We start from the raw sequence: 24,839 nt of genomic DNA, 5'->3' as shown, positions 1-24,839 counted from the left end.
AAAATGCTCCTGTTTGACAGAACAAACTGAACTGATCTCTGTTGTTATGAGTCATTGTGGTCCCTTATATCTGGAGGCCAGAATCCAACAATATTTTTTAAAATTTGTTTCAACGTCACACACAAAATAATTATGAGTTGTGTGGATTTACTGACGGACTATGGTTTATTTGTCCTTATTTACCAAGAAGAGAAGCACCTGAATAGCTGACTCTAATCAGGCTGCTTGGGAAATAGAAACTTAGGGCTTCAGTTTTCCATGGTTGTTTTGTTTGTGCAGTAGTGCAACCTACTGGAGCTTTTCTGCACTGCATCCTTCAAACAGTCCATCTTATGGTGCAGTCTGCTCTGTCTAAAAACCACACACCCTTTTTATGGACGTCACATTTTGCAAATTGCTGATTAAGGAATCTTGTATATGCACGGAACCTCATTGTAATAAACCAATAAAATAAGCATTAAGGTCTGATTGCTCATTCGCAGGTTTAATGATTGAAGGGAAAGCAATTGAATTACAGTTATTTCTAATTGTACCTTATTATGGGCCTCTAGATAATGAGGAATCAATACAGAAAGGGCTGAATCAACCTTTGGCTCCAGTGTAATCAGACATTTTATGGCCTTTTCCCGCTGCTTCTGCAGCAATTAAACTGAGCAAACAGAGTTGACCCCTCTGGCTCTCTGATACAAGCATGATTTCAAATGATTATCTTTAATGATGGGAATAAAGCATCATGTAGATTTGAAAGTGACTCATTTGATTTGTGTTGTTTTGCAAGTGTGTGTTGCCCAGTACTTGATTTAGTGTACATGCAGATGTTGGACATTTCTAAATCAGAATTTGGCCTGCATTGATCTTAATATGTACAGTTTATTGTGGAAACATCCATCCACTTTTTCTTTCACTTAGCAGGAGGAGTGAAAACTGAGAAATGGGAGATTTGGATGTTAAGTTCCCAGTATCCTTGCGTCTATCAGAGCCTGACACTGATTATTGGACCATATCTGATCTTTTTGGATTCTTGTCAGGGAAGTGAAACCAGGAGATACTTGTATGTTCTGATTTGATTGCAGCTGAAGAGGCCTTGAAAGAGGCTGAGTTCAGAAATCACGATAAAGACCTCGACGACTTGGATGTGACTTCTTTGAATATCACCCTACCGGGAAAGTTTGTTGAGTGGATTTCTATGGATAGCGTGTAATCTGTTAGAATTAGATTCCACCACATGTAAATCATTATGATATCAGAATTAGAATTTTTTATTTTGAGTTGATCCAAATATAGATATGATGTAAATTAATATATATATATAACTTCAAAATAAAGTTAAAACCTGAGTTCAAACAGGCTCACACATGTTTCTTCTTGCATTTGGCTAAATTTCTGGTGAAAATATCCAGAATTTAGAGATGCCTTACATTCTTCAGTCGTAAAGAAATAAACTTATTCTACTATGTCAAACTATTCCCTCTCTGCTTTCAGCTCCATTTAAACGGGGACAATGGCACTAATCAGGTAAATTACATGCACATTAGGCAAGTCGAGGTGGAACAGAAAATTACATCGACCAGGGCAAAGAACCAGTCTCAGTGTCACAAGTGGGCATGCGTTCACAAAATCACAATGGAAGTTGTTCATGGAGAAGCGTCTTTTCCACAAAGGGTTAGTTTTAAATGTTGCTGAACGGACTGAGCAGTGGAAACGAAGACTGAGTGAATACACACCATGGCATTGAGAAAAACTTGAGTAAAGGAAATACCACTCGTGTTCATAAAACTACCCACAGAACGAGCAACAGCAAACACTCCTGGAGGTAATGTTTACACACAAACGAGTTTACTGAGAGGAGGCTGGAGGGATGGAGGTAGCCTGCAGGGACTCGGGCCAGAGACCAGCCAGGGGAGGAGCAGGAGAGTCAGGGGGGAGGCAGACGCTCACTTCCTCCTTGTTGCCGGAGGTGTGCGACGGGGGCTAGCGGGGCGTCCCGCGTTCACCCCTCCGTACTGGTGCCTGGCCGGCTCCAGAATCTGAAAGACGTTGAGATGGTCGCGATTAATACATTGACAGTAACTACAGTCTGGTCCAAATCAGGATTAACGTTCCAGGACCACATCAAACTGAGCTCAGTACCTGAAAGGTGCAAATCAGAGACTCGTCCACACTCATCATGGCGCCGGCGTTGTCAAACTCCCCGCAGTAGTTGGGGGCAGAGAAGATCGTCACCAGCTGCTGGTTGGCAAAGAACTCGTAGCCATCTTCAACGACCTGTGGTTAGAAGAATTAGAGCAGAAAGTATCTGTCGATCAAGGGGGAAGGTGTTCTCTGCACACTACATCTGCAGAACTACACTTTTTTAAATGTTTGGTTGTATTGCTTTGTGTTGTCTGATTCATAGAAACGCTTAGATAAAGTCCATTGATTCCAATACTGAATTAGTCAAAAGCTGAAACCTGATTATTTTATCACCCGTAATCTATCTAGTGGAAACACATTGTGTATTTTGAAATTGAATGCGGTAATTGAAAACCTGCATTGAATGTACAAATCATGAAATAAATGAGTCACGTTGTCAAATACATTAAACTGAACTCAATTATTAAGAACAATATTCATCTGTCCTTGTTTCTGAATGAATTAACAATGTATTCTGAAATTTTCATTTTATTTGCCTTGACAAAATGAAAGTTGAATTTCCCACCGTATCTTTTTGATAGGAGTGTGTGTATATATAGGAGTGTGTATATCTGTAGGACTATGTGTATCTGTAGGAGTGTGTGTATCTGCAGGAGTGTGTGTATCTGTAGCAGTGTTACCTGATGTGCTCGGCAGATGAGATCCAGGTCGTGGCGGATGAGGAACTCGTGGACCACGTCGGCCCCGAAGGTGTAGGAAACTCCCCGATCGTTCTCCCCCCATCCCTGCACGTCCGTGTCTGGGTCCGACCACAGCAGGTCGCACAGCAAGCCTGGAACCAGTCAGAAGCACCAGTCAGACCAATAACACTCCATGAAGTCAGAAACTGATAGAAACAAGTGTTTGTTTCTCTTTAACTTAAAGGTTTAACTTTCATTTCATCTTTATATACAGTGGTGTTAAACCCTCAGAACACCATATAGACAACTTCAAACTTTTCTGTGCTACCAGCTGTCACCTCAGTTCCAGAAATAGCAATTTATCTCTTAGAAAATGAAGAGCGTAGTTAGTTCAATTAAGTCCTTGCTCAATTCTAAAATGACACTTCTCAGTCTCTAACAATCAATGAATACAAATGTGCTGCTACACTTTACAGAACCACTCTGTTGTTTTCCTGGAAATAATCAGTAGATTAAGACGATCATCACGAGAGTGTTAAACCACAGACCTGTCTCAGGGACGTCAGTCGGTCTCACAATGCCTCGAATCAGTTCCATGGACTGCAGATCAGGAGAGAGACCTGAGGTGAACAAGGGATTCTGTTAATGTGACTCACACTGCAGCAAATCAAATGTTTATTTATAAATTTACATAAAGAAAGGAACATGACAAAGTAGAGACCTGGAGATATGAGGTGGCAGAAAACGTGACACATTAATGTCAACGCCTTTAGATACTTATATATATTTAAACATGAATACTTGACAAACCTCCATGGCAGCAGAAGATTTTCTCATCGATAATGGCAGCTACGGGCAGGCAATTAAAACACTCATTGAATGTGTTCCAGAGCCTTACGTTGAACCTGCGTACACCTGAGGAGAAAAACATAAGGACACGTGGAAGATAATAAAACAAATCAGACAAAGAACCATTAGAAATGTTTTTTAGCTAAATGATACCTTATAATAATATTTTTTTTAATGTTTTCAAATGCTAGTAGGACTATCCATAGCCAAATGCAAAACACAGGACTTTGGGACGTAGCCAGTCCACGACAAACAAACAAGTAACAACTCACACTCGTGGTAAAAGCCGAACAAGCGGTTGATGGAAGCACACTCGTGGTTCCCCCTGAGCAGGAAGAAGTTTACTGGGTATTTGATCTTGTAGGCCAGCAGCAGGCAGATGGTCTCCAGGGACTGTCTCCCTCGGTCCACGTAGTCCCCCAGGAACAGATAGTTGGCCTCGGGAGGGAAACCCCCCCTCTCGAATAGCCTCAGCAAGTCTGTGTACTGTCCATGGATATCACCTGGAATCATGTGTTCAGATGTTACAGGTTTAATCGACATCATGATCTCAGTGATGAGAGTTTTTTAATAAATGGGATTCAAGGAAAATGATAATCAAACAAATATAGATGTATTAAAGTTCTCACCACAGATTTTGAGCGGAGCCTCAAGTTCTAGCAGGATGGGCTGACTGAGGAAGATCTCTCTGGACTCGATGCAGAGCCCCCGCACCTCAGCCTCCGTCATCTGGACGATCCTCCCTCGACGATTTCTCACTGCGAGAAAAACGTACAAAGACACGATCGTTAAATAAGGACGAGTAAGTATTTGACACCAGATCGATAAATATAATTCCACATACAGTAATGACAAGTGTCCAGGTACATTTTTCAGATTGTAGGGTAAAATGCAAACCAATTATTATGAGACCATATTCCTGTGTTCGTGTTCTGGGGGGGGGGGGGGGGGGGGGGTCATATAGGAAGGACACAAGTCTAGGGGACAGATTCATGCAGCCGTAACAGCATCAATTAATTTTCTTGCGACGCGTATGTTAGCAAAAACAAAATGACAAATATCAGAGAATTAAATTGAGATTTTTTATAATATTAATAACCACTACTATAAAAACTGAAAATGCAAATTATAAGATCTATTAAATAACATTAATATAGACGCAAACATTGATGAACATAGATTTAGCTTGTTAAGGAAAACCTTGAATAGGTTAATGAATCCAGCTTTGAATCCATTTCTGTCTTTAAAATCGATATTTGATGAGTTTAAAAATTATACAAGATAACAATCCCTTGTGTACCTTTATAATTAAGCCATTTTACTTTTAGATTTCTCTAATTAAATCAAAATAAAAGAAACTTTCTGATTTCAGATTTTTAGTGGGTGAAATTTGGAGGGTGCTGACGTCACGGAGGTTTTAAAGGGGGCGTGTCGCTCAGGTCGTCTGGCCATGCCAACACTTGACGTTACTAAGCAACCGTAGCATTCCTGTGACGTTTCATCTTCTTAACAAACGAAAAAAACACGCGAACTCGAATCGTTGCGTTGTAATAAAACCACGTGGTGTCACTGTTTACCTTAAACTCTCTGTAACACGCAGCCACGATGGCGATTTTTTGTATTTGTAAAGTTACACGTCACACGCCCGCGGGGTTTTCTTATTGCAGCTGAAATGCGTAACTTCGCTCTCTCACCTTCTAGTAGCCGGGAGATGAGGCTGTCAACGTTCAACTCGCCTTCCGCCATGTTTCTCTTATGGATGTAGTCGACAGGGCGAAATCAGCCCTGAGGATTGACTCGCAGGCTCAAGAAGCAGGATGCAAGGTGCAGGTACAATTTCAGGGTATTTGTGTTTTTTACTGAAATTACCGAGGCAGACAGCTCAGCGCAATGTAGATTAAAAAAATACGTGCAAATAGAAAAAACACGTGGTAATTAAGAAAAAAGGCAAATAGAAAAAACTTGGAGATCAAAGGTTCAGTGTGTAAGGCTCAGGTGCAAAGGATCCAATGGCAAAAATTCAATATAAAATAACCCTAGTGATGTTTTCTCGAGTGTTTTTCACCTACATTGCATTAATTGTTGTTTTATTTTAGAATGGGCCCTTTATGTTGTACTTGAGGGGTATTCAGCTGCATCAGCTGCAACGTGCAACACCACCACTTAATTCTACACTGTGAATTCGACACAACTTCATCAATTTGACGACACATGTGCTGCGAAAAAGTGACGAACTAACTGTAGTTCAGTGCTTTGTGAAGTTCCGTCACCATTGACGAGTATAAACGTAACGATTAACTTGGTTATTGTAGAATTTTTATTTTGTCAATAAATTGAAATGATTATGGCAAATGTACAAAACTTTGGAATTTCAATCAATAACATTTGGAATATTTCACAATTTACATGCAGTACAGAAAACCCTGTCTACGGCTTTTCACAGGTTTTATTCCTTTACTGGGTTTTTCCTACATATTTTTTCCTGTGTGCTGAATTATTTGTGTGTCGATGCTTGTTTTGATACGTTTGCCTCTGCAACTCACTCCAATATGAAGGATAAAGGAATTGTGTAGAAACGATTGAAGGACGACGGCAAAATCCTCTTTCCCCTCATAGCGATCTCCAGAAATAAGATGCTGAATTTCAATCTAAATCTTAATTTGCTTATCATGTTTTTTGGTAAATTTTTATTAGAAAAGCTTATACCTGGTATTCATGATTGATTTGTTTTATCTCTTCAAGCTCCGGGGAGTTTTCAACTGGGTTTATGACAAACCCTGCAAAAGAAACACTTGTTAGTTTAAAGAGGGAAGTTTGAACTGAAGAAGTATGAGGAGAATATAGTGTTAACGATTAACTCTTTTCCTCCTGATTAGAGCATCTTTCTAAAGTACTTTTCTTATAGATTGTTTTTTATAACGTGCATAAACATACTGCTTTATCACCTAAGAAAGGATCTTGTAGACTGTGTTATTGTACATGATATTTAAGATAATGGAAAACAAGCCAGAAACATCTGCTCAGATTAAAACAAAACAAACCTCGGCACGAGAACAGGCCAGTGACTTCCCATGAATTGTTTTCAAAGGAAGTATCTCCAAAATTTCTACAACGTTGACCAACCGTCTCGGTACCTGAGGATGTATGAGAGATAAAGGTGAAGTTAAATACAATCACTTTGGAGATTAGATTAATTCAATATTGTTAATGTGAATCACCTCTTTGTGGAGCATGTCCAAGCCGACCATAAGATTGTGGCTGTAATTCTTAGGTGACAGAGTTTTCTGTAGAAATATGTAAAGGACGTTTTTATTGCCATTCCAGAACTTGCAGAAGTATGAATGTTGTGTCAAGTAAGAAAACCTTAAGGAGCACTTACTTGGTCTATGCAAAAATGGCAAAGATTGTTTCCCCCGAAAAATATTGTCACAAATTTCCAGCCCTTTTCAAAATCCACCTTCTGTGTAGGATTTATGAGCAACATCAGAGTTAAGTTTCACACTGTGTGAATGAGACCTGGAGAGAGTTAAGTATTTGAGGACGTCTCACCTTACCCTGAAACGAGTCAGGAGCTTTTGAAAGGGCAAGGAAGGAAATAATGTAGCCGATGGGGCACAGATATCATATTCAACATCACGTGGAGGTCCTGGTGTGAAGCTCTGCAGACACTGTACAGTTTAACAGTTCAACACAATTTTCCAGTGTTTTTGTTAAAGGAAGCGAGGGTGAAATGAAAGCGATAGAGGAGGTAGTAGTGACATTTTAGACTATTCTTGTATCACAAAAAAAAAGCTTATTCCCTCGGAAGAGACAGAACAATGAGAATGAAGATCAGAAGCACGTATTTTTGGTTTCTCTCACACTGATAAAGTCAAACATACATATAGAGTAGAAGACAGATACGGAAAGGATGCAATAGAAGGTTTAGGTTGAGCCTTACTGAGTAGAATGGTTGACATTTGAGAAACCTAAGGAGATGCGCCCTTGGGCCTTAACCCCAAACCTCAGACAGATCAGTGATAACACTTGACAGCTTCCAGGTATGAATTAACGTTACTCTGTGATCATAAATGTCTTTATTTTTATTATTTCCATCCATCCATTATCTATACCGCGTATCCTTTGAGGGTCGCAATGTCAAACTGTAAATATCAACCGTTCTAATTTTGAATGTTTTTCAAGTTTTCAATTCATTATTGCCCAATCATATCACAGCTGGTTCCTTGTATAAACCGACTTGGCAATACGCAACAGTGGTCACAATGATTCGTTTTATCATTATTTTAACTGATGTCAAAGATCTCATAGTGTTTACATTTTGAGCAGAGGAAGAAAATAACACAGTTTAGAATGACGGATTAAGTTTTCAAGACTAAACTGAAAGGTAATAACCAGTCTATGGTCATAACCCACGAATTCCTGGTTCGTATTACATGATCAACAGGGTAAACATTCTCTTATTTTGAAACATGAAGCGGGTGTTGATCGTCACTATGGTAACGGCCACAACTGAGCAAAGACTAGCTAGTTAGCAGAGAGGCAGCGAGACAGGGAGCTCAGATGGTGGCAGCGGCAGCTAGGAGAGGCACTTCCGGTGGCAACAGAAGCTGCCACAGATTTGTAAAGGCAGTTGCCACAGCTGTTTGGAGGCTGTTGCCTCTCTTGCCACATTGTCTAAGAGCAACTGCCGCTGTTTGTGTCTTATTCAGAACGCTTACTTACTGGTTATTCATCCCGGGGCATGGATGGTTGAGACACTGCGTACAGTTATGGTGTCATCCCTTTCTGTGCTCATATGTACTGTATTTAAAAATGGCCCGAATTCCAAAATCTACAAAATATCCAGATATATTGGTTTTCATCTAAAAAAGTGTTATTGGTTCAGTTAGACTTGAATAAGATGTATTAAGCATTTTATGGGTCCATGCCATGTTAATTCTTAAATTTTGTTTTACTGCCACACTTCATATTCCTTACAGCATACAGAACAAATAACATAATCTTATTTGTCAAAGCCAAAGAAATCCTGTCTACATGGAAAAAGAAGTTGACTAGTCAGCACAAAATGAGCATGAGCGCTTAGGCGACCCATGCTACGTTTCTCTAATAATCAAGGAGAACAAGGCAAATATATTATTTTTGTTTCTTAAGTATTGTTTCCTTATATTGCTTAGTAATTGTATTTTTGAACTGCATTTCAAAATTAAGTGATATTACTGTTGGCTACATGTAGGCTTCATTACATGTTCTGAAGTCCAACAACTTTTGAGGACATCATTATTACTTTGCACTGTATCAATGTGCAGCAAGTGACAAGTGAACTCTTCACTGCATTACCATCTGTACATTTCGGTATTTCCACATGTATGTGGCCTATTGTGCATATCTTTATTTGATTCAATATCTTGTTTTTTCTGCAGATGTTAGTTTTCTGAATGGATTGTCAGTTTCCATGTATCTGCAAAATTTGTAGAAAATGTCCCTCCTTCACTTGTCTTTAGTCTCGCAGCTTTAGGTCTCGCTGTAGAGACAATTTCAAGGTGTGCTAGCCTGTAATGTTTTATATTACAAATACTAAGTCAGTTGTACTTTCCGGTCCACAGAACAGTCTCGGGGCAAATCATGTCAAAGCTGCCGAGGTGATGTGATCAGTTTCTGATGCCAACAGGAATGGTGTGTCTTTCTGTGTAATGACCTTTATCCAGGCATCATTTTTAGATGTTGATAGAGAGCTGTTGTTATTCGATGTACAACAACCTGGTCCTACACAAATGTGGTAGGACTTGGCAGTGATGTGAATGGAACATGATGCTCAATGAGGGAAACTGGAACACTGCTTTCTCTTCAATGAGTTACATAAAAAGACTCAAATTTGCTGTGACTTTACTCCTCTGTCTGAAATGATGATGTTTTTTTTTAATATTAAAGTCATGTTAACTGAGTTTGTGTCTTTTATTGCAGCTCTGTAGCCCTTTTTAAGTTTCCAATTTAAGTTAAGGTTAACATTTACCCTGAACCGTAAGGCTTTACAGAGGGTGGTGAAGTCTGCCCAGCACATCACCAGGACGGCGCTACCATCCATGGAGGACCTCCACACCCAGCGGTGTAGGAGGAAGAGCAACCGGATTATTAAAGACCCCTTTCACCCCAGCCATAAAAATGTCTGCATGCTGCCGTCTGGCCAACGGTTCCACAGCATCCGGGCCCGCACCACCAGGCTCAGAGACAGTTTCATCCCTCAGGCCATAAGACTTTTAAACTCCTCTGAACTGCAATAACTCCACCAAACCAGCACCCTGGCATATTTGCATATTTGCACCAGCACCGTGGCATATTTGCATTTGCACTATTGCACACAATTGAACTTTTGTTGTTCTATTTTTCTCTTGAGCTGTATATATATATATATTTAGATATATACATTTTATTTTCTATTTTAAATTTTTGATATTCTATTTTATACTATTTCTATTTTATTTTTTTGATTGTAATTATTGAGCATTGCTAGAAGAGAGCCTGTGACTCAAGCTTTTCATTGCCAGCAACTGCTTAATGTTATTGTTGTGCATTTGATAATAACAATCTTGAATCTTGAATCAATAGACAATGCTATAATGTAATGCTTTAATTTAGTTATTATGATCTGCAATTGCACAAATTACTCAAATATAGACAAATAACAGGCGATTATTTACACATTTTCAATGTCTATCTGTCATAAAAAGGAATATTATTTGTATTTGTCATCTCATAAACTTTCATAAATCAAAAATCTCAAACAGCTTTAGTTGCTCTGCGTGTCACTTCCCCAAACAGGGGGGCACCAAAGGAGGCTGGCTTTAAACAGTGGCATCACAGGCAGCTGCCTCTACGCATCAGTGGCAGTGTCTGTTGCCACCGGAAGTGCCTCACCGAGCTGCCACGAGTTAATCTTGTCCTCACTGAGTTAGCGTGGACATGTCTGTGTGAATGTCCTCTGTGCTGCTGTGGCTCTAACGTTTATTCAACATGGAGTCGTCGGACACTTTCCTCATCAGACCTCATCATCAGCACAAGTGAGTCGCTCGGATAACCTGCTTTCAGCGGAACCCTCTGGTGGATGGGGTTAGCTGCTGTGTTAGCATCTCCATGGTAACTCCCCGTGTCCTTAAAGAGGAAACCACTAATACCAGTGGTAGCTTGGATATCTGTTTTACCAAAGACCAGGATGAAGTGTTTATTCTAGCGTCAGGTCGGGTGGCTCACACTGTTAGCTGTGTGTACACGTGTATGAAGAAGTGGTAAAAGTTAAGAGTCGAGTGCCCTGTGTAGTAACATCACTTATCAATATAGTAACATTACACCAAGTCACCGAACACTTTAATACACTCAATTTAATTCACTTTTAAAAATCAGAAGTTATCTCCCTATAATCTGATTTAAAAAATGTACTACTGTTCATACAGGATGTTACTCACATGCAGTGTTAGATCACTGAAGGGAAACAACCAGTATCCACTGGGAGATTTCTACCACAGTCCCCTCATGAAACCACTATTAAACATTTTCATTCTGATCTGCACCGGATTGCACCCAGTCTCAGATATTACTCCTGTGATATAACTCCACATGCCAAATGTTTTTTCATTAAGAACCCATTCATTATTTAGTTTTTAAACAAAAATCAATGGTACCACCAAGTTTCATGTCGTAGTTTTTGTATTTTATCCTGCTAAATTTCAGACAGACGCACGCAGATGCAAACAACCTCCTTGGCAGAGGTCGTCATATGTGGCCCCATACTTAGGGAGGCTGATTATTTGTTCCCACTGTGACCAGTTTAAGCTGATTGAATTTAACTTCCTGCCTCGTTTCTTCTCACTGTTAAATCTTCCAGATTTAAACCAGCCGTTGTGAAGGAGTGCATTCGTGAAATCGTGAGGGAGCAGCTGTCTGGGGTGCATTATGACCCAGAGGAGGTCCCACAGCTGTCCAGAACACTGGCAGACTCTGTCAAGGAAAAAGTGAAGAGTGAGAGATGCTTTTCTTTTCTTTTTTTTATATCTTCTGGTGTTATTTACTCAGAGGGACAGAGGAGCCAGAAATGTTTTCACGATAAAATAATTCTGCTCTGATTTTCAACAATGAGATGGCTCAAAAATCCTTGTACTTTCCATCTGAGCAATCACCTAATCCAGAGGTACCTGTGCAAAGTCGACACTGTAATAACAATGTCATCCATATAACTAAGACACACGCACATTCCCGCTTGTCTAAAACCCAAATCAAAATAATACTGGATCAAACTACACAGACCGGACATGTTTGCTTTCAACACTCTCGGGATTTTGACTTAGACTATTTGAGACATGCTTGAGAAATGCTTGTTTCTTTAGTAATGCAAATTGCGTTGTTATTTTTTTGGGGCTTTTCCCAGGCACCTCAGGTCTTTGGGATTGTTCAGAGGGAAAGTACAGTTTTGGGTTATCTCATCAATTCAGAAAAAATAGAAGAGTTTTGCAACATCTTTCTGTAAAATCCGCTTCTGTATAATTCTGTAGTAAATATGGTTCAAAATTGTCCCTCAGATATCTCTTATATCACGCTTCATCCATCACTCTATCCTACTTGTCTTCAACACCCGCTCACCTATTCCCCATTCCCTAAACAGCTCATAGAATCCATACCAGCAGTGTGCAGGTTGTCATGTTCTTGCCAACCTGTTACCTGTATTGTTCCTGCTACCTTTACCCTCCGGCCTGGCAGCTCCCCTATCTGTGACTCTTTTCTTATATCCCCCCTCTCCTCTAATAATAACATAATCCTCCCTGTGGGCAGCATGCTCTGTGTGTGCACTCATGTCCACCTTCCTGTTGCCTCTTAAAAACAATGAATCCTACACTGTAAATGTAGCATATGAATACCCGACCCTTGTATCGTCCCTTCTCAATATTCCGATATCTGCTGATGAGCATTCTTACAACTCATTTCTCTTCCTCACCAGATGCTGGATTTGACAGATATAAGCTTGTCGTGCAGGTTGTCATCGGAGAACAACGAGGACAGGGAGTCAAGTAAGTGATCATTTGGTACTGGTACACAAAAGTAGCTGCTACACTTTTTAAAACTACTATATTCTGCTGTTTACTACGTTATTTAGGGGAAAGCAGGTGTAAAACTGGTTGCACTTTACAGCAGATTGGATTTGAAAGTGTGTTGCTCTGTTGACAAGATTATTGCTGTGGAAATGAAAATACTGTAAACTCGAAAATTTCTGGCTGCCTCTCAGTCTGTTGTCAATTAATTCTACACCCACGTTCCCCAGATAACATAGTTGAACATTTAAAACATTTTTTTTTGCTAGAATGAGTGTTTGTTTACTCCTACGTACTTTTTATTAAATGATCTTTTAGGAATCCAGTTTTTTCTTAGTGCAACTGAGCCCACAGCAATATTTAACTAATGTATAAAGGGAAGCCTTTGCTCCTGTTGTGTGATTATGGTTTTAAAATATCAATATTCAAGCAATAACTAAGCAGTTGCTTACATTTGAACATCAGATAACAATTTTCAATAATTGAGTTATATTCGTGTTTACAAAATCAACGTTCGGAGATAGCCTGGGAAAGGAAATTTAAAATGTGACATGAAACTCTGTGATAATGAAGGTGGTTTGTTTGTTTTTTATTGACTTTACACAATTCATTTTTGGGCTGTCATTTTTGATGGTGTTACATTACATTGTTTAATATTGAAAAACTCATGTATCTAAATGGTGGTGGAGATAATATCTAATAATGAATATAGCTTCAACCTTCCTCTGACTTTCAACAAAAACAGTGAGGGCAAATTATATTACTATGTTAACATAATAAAATGGTATTTTTTACCAAGTTTTTCTGTGATTCTTCACATTATGCAGGGTTTCCCATACATGAGTTCAGATGTATTTCAATGTTTGAGTCCATGACCATTGTGACTCAGCTCGATCTCCTCTTGTGTTTTATTAGGATGTCCTCCAGGTGCTTGTGGGATGCTGACTCAGACAATTATGCAGAAGATGTTTATTTGAACGTAGGTGCTTTTGCTCAGGTCACTTAATTGTGATGGGGGTGTGGGGCAAATTACTCAAAGACAGACATTCCAAAATTCTGTGTTTTGCCTCTACAGGACAGCTTGTTCTGTTTGGTGGTGGTCTTCGGAAGCTATCATTACTGAAGACGGGACGGATTTACCAGGATTTCCTGACCTTGCAGGATGAGAGTGGAAATACTGGCCTCTATTGTAGATAAAGTGTAATGTTGTCGATCAAATCATGTTGGCTTTGACTCCAAATGGTGTTGAAACGTTTGTTGTCATGTTGGGTGTGGAAATCCTCAACATGTTCATGAGATGTTATTTTTTCTGAAGAACAAAACAGACATTCACGTGAAAATGTCAACTTTACCACATTTTCTTTTATTTTGAAATTATTTTTATTTAAAAGACCAGTTATTTGTTTTCGAAAGTGAACAGATTAAAATTGTGTCTAAAAACACTCAATGATCATTTTGTTCTGTGTTTAGCGGAAATGCAAGGTTAGTGGGCTGCTTGTGCTCACACGTGTTATAGAAAATTAAAATTAAAATTGCAGCTGTTGCTGTATCCAGTACTTGCAGCACTCTCAGCTGCAAAAACACAGTAAAAACAAATTACTGTACTGCAGTCTTGTGTGTATTTGTACTATATTTTGGGTGCTCGACTCAGGAGTACAGGGGTAACTGCTGCAGGGAAGCTACTGGCTGTCAGAATTTCAAAACTAATGCTTTTTTAGATTAAATTGAGGAAAAGAAAATACATCCTGTGTCTTTCTGACAGGAGGAATGATTGTTAAAAAGTGCTGAAACAACAAAGGCTGACCAAGTCAAGCTGATATAATCAATTGGTCTAAGAGAAAATGTCTTCAAGCTACTTTCTCTCTTCAGAATTAAAATAAAAAACCCAAAGACCATTTCGCCTGCAGAGACTGTAATCAGCCGGAGAGCCATTATGTTACTAATCATAATTGTTTTCCATTCTGCGTTTTTAGTCAGATTCCACTCTAAGAAGGTTATACATTTAAACAGATGATAAACGTAGTGATGAGGCAACATTTCATTGGATCTATGAAGCATATGAGGCTGAAAACACAGCATTCAACTGATGTTCCTCACAAAGCAACACTCCATTATTTCATTGGAGAACAAGAAGGGACTAACACAAACAAAGACAAAACCCAAAAGATTCAGTATCTTTCATAATAAAATATCTATTGTTAAGTGTTAACAAGTATTTTTGTATAATTTTTAAGATATGACTATAAATTTGTGGCATGTTTGCGTCATCAAAGTGTCTCAGTCTACTGCAATGTGTTTTCTGCTCATTTCATGTTAGCTGTACGACTTCTCAAAGCCTGATAATTACCAGCTCTTCTCTGCAATTTTTTGGTCAAATTAAAACGCCTGTCTTCAGTTATACATGATGACATTTTCGGATATTCCTTTGTTCTGGTAGTTACTCCTCCATCTATCCAACCATCATCTATACTGTTTATCCTTTGAGGGTCACAACGGGGCTGGAGCCAATCCCAGCTGATATTGGGCGAGAGATGGAGTACACCCCTTGCGGATTTACAGAGACACACATTCACTCTCACATTCACACCTACTTTCAATTTAGTCTCCAATCATTCTAAACCTAATCTGCATGTGTTTGGACCGGGGCAGGAAGCCGTAGTACCTGGAGAAAACCCAGGAACCTCCCTGCTGTGTTGGGACAATACAACCACACCACTGTACTGCCATGTAGTAACTTGTGTTTTACCATTTATTTCAGTAAATCTGCCTCCAGCAAGCAAACTAAGATGCTTTTCAGACTGTGTATAAAGACAAATGAGACAGAAGTGAGCAGTCAAGGTGATTAAGCAATGCCACATCAATTAGTCCAATGGCTCACACTCTAATTACACATAAATGCTTGATGATTCTGTGATGCTGCTCTATTTCTGGTTGCAGAGTGCAGCTGAGTTGTGAATGTCGTGTTAGAAACTCATACCTTACAAATATGATTGGTGATTGCAATTCCTTCTAATTAAGTGAGAGAGGTGACAGAGAAAGTGAATTTGTTGAAGATCAGAAGAATGTCAGCAAGGTGTAAAAAAAATGATCCATAAGTTCATTACTTTTGTGTAATTAATGATGAAAAATATTGGAATATGACTAAAAAAGTATTCGCACAAAAATATACACTGTTTTTCAAACTACTCTGAACGCCTTTGCAACCTAATAGGCAGCTATTTGCATTTTCACCCCATTATGTCTTCATTATAATTTATTATCTCCACTTGCTGAGCACCCAGTGGGAACTCCATATTAAACCTGGGTAGGACCTCCCTTTGCTCTCAAAACACCCACAGGTTTTCGTGGCATTGATTCGACCAAGATGTTGGACAGAAAATAAACCTCCAAAAAAAACATATTAACAGGTTCAGAGAGAGCCACATGTGAGGGATGCCTCTCCCAGGAAAGATGCTGCGTTTAACTTACATGACACTTGACAATTGTGTCAATGTTTAAAATATTTATCCATGAACAAATGTCTGACAGAATTAAATGAAGCAGCAGAGACAATTGAAATGGAGGAATTATGGTCAGTAATGGTTGAGAATGTGAGTAGACATATTGTATAGAAGCAGCCTAGTTGTAATTATAATTCTACGATCAGCTGCCGCCCCGATCAGGATCCAACTACAATCAGATGCCGCCACGATCCTCTGTTTACTGTTTACTCTCTCATCCAGAGGCTCGGTTTATCATATCTTTTTGATGCAGTTTGTGCTACAGCCCCAGTTGCTACGGCAACTGCCTTTGGGGAATGGTGCAGCTGGACCCTACCAGTGTCCTCACAGCCATCCTAGAGACACACAACATCTACTGTATACTGCCTTAGGGCCCACTTGATAGTAGTGCCTCATACCTAAATTCCTTCCCATGCACAACCCTGCAGAAAGCTCAGTGGAAGCCTCACATTGCTCCCCAACTATTTGAGCAGTCCATAAGAATTCTTTGTGAATGTGTTTGTGCAGTGGTTTGCACAGCTGCTCTTTACATTTTAAACAGTGGTTTTGATGTTGTTTTTCATTGTGATTCCACAATGACAGATGCTGGCTTTTGGATGTTTACCACTCAGGGAGCAGTGATTGTGGCGAGTTGTGTAAACCCTCTATTATCCTCTGCTCTCTCCTTCTCACTGCCTGTTGTCTTGGAAGTAATAGTATTGAATTACAGACTAATACTTTACCCAGTGAATAGGATGACTTCGCTTACTTGACTTAAGGCCAATTGCTTTATTTAGTGGATGCTGTTTTATTGACTTAAATTAAAAATCCCTGCTTAATATTCAGACTAACACCAGTAAACACTTCAGAAATGCACAGAACTGAAACCATTGACTAAGAATGTCAAGGTCGCACTGCAGAAAATGCTCTGTCAAATTTAAGCCCTAAATATCTATGTTTTACTCAAAACAAGCAAATTCGAGTCATTCTAGCTTCTCATTCACCGAACTAACCTCCAAACAGGCAGGTTTAGGACAGACCCAATACCAAGTTCTTTCGTTCCTTTATGACTCAATGGCCTTTTTTCCCTGATATGTGTGAAGAACATAGACAAGTTAATATTCCTCACCCTTGATGCCACCTCGGGTTATCTAAACCTTTCATTCTCAGCCCGCAGTTTCTCCCATAGGCCTAAGTGGTGAGTAAGCAGATCTATTGATTTTTCAGGGAAAACCCTGATTTCTTTTATTGATTTTGGGGCTTAAATCCAACAGATTTACCTGAATACATAGAACATAGAACATAATTCACAACCGCTCGTTGGAGAGGAAACAAGAGGACCACACCAGGCAATTCCCTGTGATATCTAAAGGTGTGAGTAAATGTGAGACTGAGTGACGTCGAAGTGGACACTCACTCATGCCCACCATGACTAAATAAATTCAATGGTTGAGCTGCCTGAAAATAGAAACACATGGTGACTTTCATGGTCTTATTTAATGCATGTTCTCACTTTCATCACCTCCATCAATGTCACATATTAATCTCACAGGACGTTTGATGCAATCATATAGATTTGTCTTAATTGGCTCCGACAGATTGGAAACCTAAACTATCAAAGACATGTACCCCTTCAATCATTAAGTGTGAGTTTCGGAGGGGTTTTCTTATTTGCGCTTAGTTTTATGTTTTACGTTTGAAGGCGTGATTGTATGAGTCATTCGCAATCATCAGCATATCACTCATCACTCACTGCCTCAAGTTAGCTGTGTTTTACCCCATATTTCATTTCAAAGAGTTATTAAGATTCATGGGCACATGTTTTACAGTTCATGAACATGGAATCTTTGGGTCACAGGTTTTCAGGTATCAGGAATTCTCTCCACAGCCCCCACTCCTTTCAAGGATTTGCATAGGTTATTCATCAAGGCAGACGAAGCAGAAGCAGAAGAAAACCTCACTGTCGACTATATTCATTTCTAAATGATTTGTCCATTTACATTGTTGGTGATATGCTGAACGGTATTTTTACCTAGAGGAATGAGGCATCTGACCACTTGTATCTTCACAGAATGGGGGGCTTTTGGTGAGCTGACGTATGCCTCATTGTTTCAGTAACAAAAACTGTGAAGCTTTCCTCTTTAAAATGTTTTTCTAGTTCTAGAACTACTGGTTAATGGTTATTTTCCAATGGACTAATAGACTGAAGGATGCATTCACATTTGGGATGTGGCTTGACTCGAAGAAACAACTAAAGATATATGACTATTATTTTCTTTAATATAATCCAGGCTAACAACATGTGATCAAATCAGTTGACTGTGCTTTTCATAATGATGGTAGTCCAACCAGAAATGACAATTCTCAGGTTAATTAAAATAGTTATATCATTAATACAATGACTGTTATCTCTTGAGATAATTAATGGCGAATTTGCGTTTTTACTCAAAAGAGCACATCGCATTATTATTATACAATTTGACACATGATTGTTTTCGTTCTTATAGTAGAAATATAAAAAAAAAGAAATGATGCATCGAGCAAGATAAAGGAATTCCTGGATCCGCCGATTAACCTGCATTTGCACCTTTTTAATGGCTTTTTCTCAGTCCCAGGCTCCATTCCTTGTCTAAGTTTGGGACCAGACCAATAAACCAACAAACAGACCATCTGTACATCATAAAGCTCAGTGACATTTTTATCAACACAAAGCAGAACTTGTTTTGTGCCTGGATAAATGTTAAAGTGAAGCGAGCAAACACAGGATTTTGAAGAGCTCTGCAGAGGAAATCTTAAAATACTGATCAGTCCAATGAGACTTTTGGCATCATGTGTATAATTCAAATGTACAATGTCTAATTAGAAGTATTCAGTCTTTATGGCTCAGAGCTGTGCAGTGACAATCAAACTCCCTCTTGTTAGATATATTTATAAATGACCTATAATTACTGGACTGGAGGATTTGGATGATACAGCCATTGCAGTGTTTAGCATAATTTCTATGAAGAACATGAAGAACTGGTTGTTAGTATAATCATACATTTAATATGTGAAAAATAATAACTGGCTACAGTTTGGCTGTTCTCTTTTTAGTCCCAACTCACTCTTATTTCCCAGTAATAAAATAACTTTCTATAATTTACATGGAGTAAAAAGTATTTAATTGATTGTCACTCACTGCTTGCTGAAAGCCTAACAGCGAAATTATTGTCCATCATGGTGTGTGACATTCCCCTAATTTATAGCCAGCAGTCACATATCAACCATTGCAAGCACCTTTGCAGCACAACATGAAAATATCAGTATTTCTTCAGGCTGTATCACGATTTAATTACAAACCAAAAAGTAATTGTGTTTACACCCTGTTATTTGCTTTGTTATCACCAGTGATGAGATGAAGGTTTGTCTTGCCTCTGAACAGGAGAATATTGATGTGGAATAATTTGTGGCCAAAGTTAATTTGTTTACATTCATTTAAGCTTTTTCTCAGATAATGGAAATTGTTGCCAGAAGGTCTGCAGAGGAAATGGCTCAGTGAGATGATAACAGAAACTGCCTTCCTCTTGTTTTACATTTTCAGAAACAGGAACGAGTCCAGGTGTGTTGTCCTGTTGTAACCACTGTGGGGACAGCTTACCACAATGTTCCTAATGAATGTGTTTGTGCTTTGCTGCGTTTTGTTTGGTGTTAGTGTTCACCATTATATTTATGATTCCATCTTGCAGGTTCACCAAGTGACAAGTTGTTATGCAAACAGGGGCCTTGAGTTGAGAGAGGGCCCCCAAGAATGGCTGATTATGTCCACAGCAACGACAAATTTGTAAAAAAAACCTTATATTGTATTATCAGCTATGTACAGGTGACTGCAAAGACCCCATGGTTCAAAACCACCAAATGAAGCCCCATGTGAGGAACTCCCAGTCAAAAGCTTGAGCGTCTGAATGAGTGTATCTGATGTTCCTCGGGGGATTTCACTTTCACAATCTGCACTTTGTTAATGATTTCGATAGTAAAAAAATCGTTTAAAGATTGTAAGGATGTGGTTTTGTATCAAGTGTGTCTCACGGAGGGGTGGGATGGGGGTCAGGTTGGTTCCAGGTAGGGTCCCCACATTGAAATGTTCCTGCATAAAGCTGCATATCTTTTTCTCTATATGATCTGTCATTAAATATGGACACGGTTGGACACATGCACACACAGACGATAAAAGGTCGTCTATGTGTCACCTTCTGAGACAATTTTCATTTGAAAACTGAAAAAAAAAGATCTTGTGAAGATGTTTGATATAAAAATGTCTCATAATGGTAATAAAGGCCTCAATAATATCTCTCAATGTGAGTTCTCACTCGGCCTCAGTAAATGCTTCTTACCTCTTCACAGCATTAGTTTTATCTGCGCTATCTGATGAAAAATCCCACCTCTGAGCTTTGTTGTTTAATCCCTCCTCCACCTGCAGAATGGAACTGGTTGAGAGTCCTTGTTGCTGATGGAATAATTATCATCCAACCGTCCATTTGCTGCACCAGTTATCCTTTGAGGGCAGGAGCAAATCCCTGCTGACACTGGGCAGGAGAGAACATGGAGAGGTCGCCAGTTCATCACAGGGTGAACACGTAGAGACAAACGACCACTGAAGTCCACTGATTACATAATTATCTGCTACTAAATTAAAAATCAATAATTCTTGTCACAATGCAGTGAGAAGTGATGTAAATGATCCCTGAACAAAAGGCAGATGATGGATTGATAAAGTAGGAAACTCCATGCCAACAATTATTTGTGAACAATTATTCATTTATCCATCACCATTTTCCTATGTGCTTGTGAATTGCAACCAGCAGACAAATGTATAAACTTTTGCATGAGAAAAAAAATGTCAATGTCAATACATTTTTAAATGTTCATTAATTCCCATTTCAATGAGGAAGAACTTCACCATTTAGATCCGCTGCAATAGATCGACCTAAAGTGGACACTGGGGAGGGACACATGTTGACTTTCACCTTCATACTCAGTGAGACATGTCCTGGTTTCCATAGCAACATCATATGATGACTGAGCCACATAATCTAAACTGGCAGCCTGCGGTGTTGGGTAGTGTGGGAGAAAAAATGTAACTTTCGTATACTTCTCTTGATATTTCCATAATACACCAATTTCAAGTTCCCTCTTCCTCCTTATGACACCGAGGTCTGTGCTGAACTGTTTAACATTAATTATAGAGAGGGAGAGGGGGTAAAAAGACTGACCAAATGGGTTAGTGGCAGATAGAAGCACTTTGTATTGTTAATCCTTTCTGTCAAATTGCATTCTCCTTTTGTTCTCACGCAGACCCTGATGTGTGGCTCATTCCACAACCTATTGTTTAATATTTACTTTAAAAACCTGCTGTGAATGTTGACCAGCAGAAAGGAATGTGTTGCCTTGCTGTGACGCTTTACAAATATAATTTTTTTGTTAGCAGGAAACTAATGTATGATCACCCACATTCAGGGCTGGACTGGGAGAACAAAACGGCCCGGGCATTTTTTGGCTCAGACCGGCCCACGTAATTAGCCGAGCACATCTGCCATTAAATTGACGTAACTTATGTCTTCTAAATGTCTTAAAGTAGCTCATATTAAAAGTACTTAAGTATCAAAAGTATCTGGTGTTGAAATGTACTTAAGTATCAAAAGTACAAGAACTAAAATAAAAAATGCAAAGCTCTTTTTATAGTAGGTCTATACAGACACAAAACAACCCAAAATGTTTCTCCTCAAGATTTATCTCAACTGACTGAAAAATTACAACAACAATATGCATATAATGTATAATTTTACCAATTTTGAACCCTAGATGCTGAGGTTCAAATAGTAATGGACCAGTGCATCTAGAGAAAACAAATAATTAACTATAAACAAGTGCCTCTTGTGTCTGCCCAAGAACATTAATAAACCGCAGTATAACCACTAAAACATTCTGTAAATATCACTAAACATGGACCTCTCATCAGTAGCAAGAGTGATACACAATGCCCCTTATGATAACTTAGCAAAGGGAAACCAGATCTAGGCACACAAAATAAGACACTATCTCTTATCCTATTCTAGAGGAAGTAAAAGTCGTAACAAGATTTCTGAAGGTGAACCTGCGGAGGGATAGACCAACCCCCCCCGACGGCAAACACGCCACCGGGACCTGCACATCTCAGGAGGGAGGGGGCAGCGAGTGAGAGAGCGAGAGAGAGGTGCGCCGTGGGTAGAGGCGTGCGACGCCAACCTCCGCTGCTCAAGTAACGAGCCAGTTTGGAGAATGTATTGAAAATTATAAAATGCGCGCTCACATGTCTGCCTCCACTCGCTCATCATTGTCGAGTCCTCCTCGCTCGTCTCCCGATGCTTCTCAGCGCCACCCGGGCGTTTTTTTACTCTTATTATCCATTAAGTTAAGTTTCTGTCTCAGCAGCAGCCAGTCCCGCGACTCCCCCCCCCGCCCCCGGTTTGTATTGTGATTGACAGCACTGTCGGGGCTCTCTGAGCCTGTCAGCCCATGATTGATTGACAATGACAAACAATAGACCAATAATATGTGTCGATGCTGGCAACACACTGCTAGCCCTCTGTAGCCAATTGGCCGGCCCAATTGGAGGGAATTTAGAGAGGAAGAAGAGAAAAAAAAACAAAACAACAACATAGCGGACCAGACCGGCCCACATTGGGTCAACGGCCCACCGGGATTATGCCCGGTATGCCAGATGGCCAGTCCACCCCTGCCCACATTGTTCAAAGTCCTTGGAGTCCAAGTTGTACAGAGGCAAAATCACCGCTTTGTACAGAAGAGAAATATGATCAGACATTGTGCATGTGAAGCTGCTGAGGAATCTCTCCCCTGTGACATGGTTGTATCTCATTCACTATCATATGTGCCCTACAAGATGTAATCACCCCATCTTATCACAGTCCAACTCCATGTGGTTTTGAAGGCTATACATGTTTTGTTCACTCTGTTAGGATTGTTCAGCTTTCTAGTTCCCCGCCAGCTGATGGTTTATTCATGAATCATGCATGAGCCTGTCTGAGAAGAGGGGTTTTTGTGGCTTTGTTATGAACAAGAATGCAGCCTGGTTTGCGATTTACTGTCCGAACGTGTCCCAAGAGAAAACTCATTTACAGGGACATGCAATGTTAAAGAAGATATAAGGCAATGTGACCAAAACCCGAAAAGTCAAAGGTTTTGTCTGATCTCAGTCCAACCCGATGTGTCCCAACAGATCCCTATGGACTCAGGTCACATTGTTGGAACACAATGAACAGAACTTGACACTTTGACGCTGAAATGTTGAAAGCAAGCTATATTAAACTGATAAGACATTATAGCAGCTTAGCTTCAGTCCCCACTTCGTTTGCCCCTGTCTTTTATTCCCGATTACTGAAACCTGCTCGGTGCAATCTTCAGTTAAGGTCATAGTGCAGTGAGGCGCTAAAAATACAGTCTCAATGTTCAATTCAGAGGTTATTATTCTTCTCATGTAAAAATGTATGTTCATCTCAGAGTCTTGGTTTGTGATCTTCCAGATGGGTTCAGAGTTGTGTGTCTGTGTTCATCATCTCCTGATGGACCCTGCTGAGAGTTGTGTCACTGCATTAATGAGGCCGTATTCTCCAAGCAACGGGTCCAAGGGTTTCAAGTATTTTGCACTGAACTCAAGACATGTTTCCATTAGGATCTGAGGCAGTCATCGACATTTCTGAGAATGTGCCAGGGTATGCCATATTTTTGACTTCCGTCCTTTAGCACAATGTTTTGAGAATCATCAATGCAATTATCAAGACAAAACCACAAGCAGTGCATAGCAACAGTACAATACAGATTGTTCATAGTTGCATAGCGTTTAATTTCCTTTAATAATCTCACTCATTGAGTGTTTTGTTTTATTTTTTTCTGTGCTTTGCCTGATACACCTCTATCGTTATACTCTTTAACTAATCATCTGTACATCCGTGTCCTATGTGACAATTTGTTTTCATATGTCATACAGTGACATCAGTGATTTAATCGTTATTCATGCTCAGTGTCTTGTGCATCTGTACTTTAATGCATGTAACATTTTAATTAGTAGGTTTTAAAGCTTCTTTTTGGAATACGTCTTCACTGTTGGAAAGAATATTGTATTTTAGCTGAGAGGACCAAAAATGCCGGGACAGACGCTTGGCTTGTGAAAACCAAGAACTGAGTGGACAGTTGTGGCTTGGTAGGTAGAGCTGGTCGACCACTGACCAGAGGCTCCAGTGCAAAGGATGAAGTATCCTTTAAAAACATACGGAACCTCAAACTGCCAACATAGGTGTGAATGCTATTGAAAAGGTAGAGCACGTAATGTCACTGTATTATTGGGTAAATGCTGTTTGTACTGTAACGCACTTTGGTTGACAAGACAAGAAAAAGCTCTATACTGTATGAATACAGTTCATTTACCATTTTATTTACAGCCTTTGTTTCTTCTGTCAACAAATATTATGCTTTAATTGTAAATAGTTTAATTCAATCTATTGAATGAATTGAAATTCAAAACCGAAGCTGAGCACCGTGGCAGTAAGATAATACAACTGCACTGAGCAAAGTGAGTAGATGAAAAGCAGTAC

General features: G+C 39.5%; 2 protein-coding genes across 2 annotated transcripts; one reads left to right on the top strand and one right to left on the bottom strand.

Annotated features, from left to right (window-relative positions):
- Positions 1 to 1,814: 1,814 nt before the first annotated feature.
- Positions 1,815 to 5,408, bottom strand: LOC133010654 (serine/threonine-protein phosphatase PP1-beta catalytic subunit-like). The gene is made up of 8 exons (XM_061078252.1): positions 5,357 to 5,408; positions 4,292 to 4,420; positions 3,935 to 4,165; positions 3,624 to 3,728; positions 3,362 to 3,433; positions 2,814 to 2,965; positions 2,131 to 2,265; positions 1,815 to 2,027 (listed from the first exon to the last, which is right to left on the bottom strand). Exons 1-8 carry the CDS (start codon positions 5,406 to 5,408, stop codon positions 1,935 to 1,937), a joined length of 969 nt encoding a protein of 322 aa, XP_060934235.1. The 3' UTR covers positions 1,815 to 1,934.
- Positions 5,409 to 10,599: 5,191 nt separating this feature from the next.
- dynlt2b (dynein light chain Tctex-type 2B) lies at positions 10,600 to 14,083 on the top strand. Its single transcript, XM_061078649.1, has 5 exons — positions 10,600 to 10,717; positions 11,539 to 11,672; positions 12,646 to 12,715; positions 13,652 to 13,715; positions 13,812 to 14,083. Exons 1-5 carry the CDS (start codon positions 10,671 to 10,673, stop codon positions 13,857 to 13,859), a joined length of 363 nt encoding a protein of 120 aa, XP_060934632.1. The 5' UTR covers positions 10,600 to 10,670; the 3' UTR covers positions 13,860 to 14,083.
- The last annotated feature ends 10,756 nt before the right edge of the window (positions 14,084 to 24,839 follow it).

This window comes from Limanda limanda, chromosome 9, assembly GCF_963576545.1.
Source record: "Limanda limanda chromosome 9, fLimLim1.1, whole genome shotgun sequence".
NCBI classification, from domain to species: Eukaryota; Metazoa; Chordata; class Actinopteri; order Pleuronectiformes; family Pleuronectidae; genus Limanda; species Limanda limanda.
This window is presented reverse-complemented; position numbering and strand designations above follow the sequence as displayed.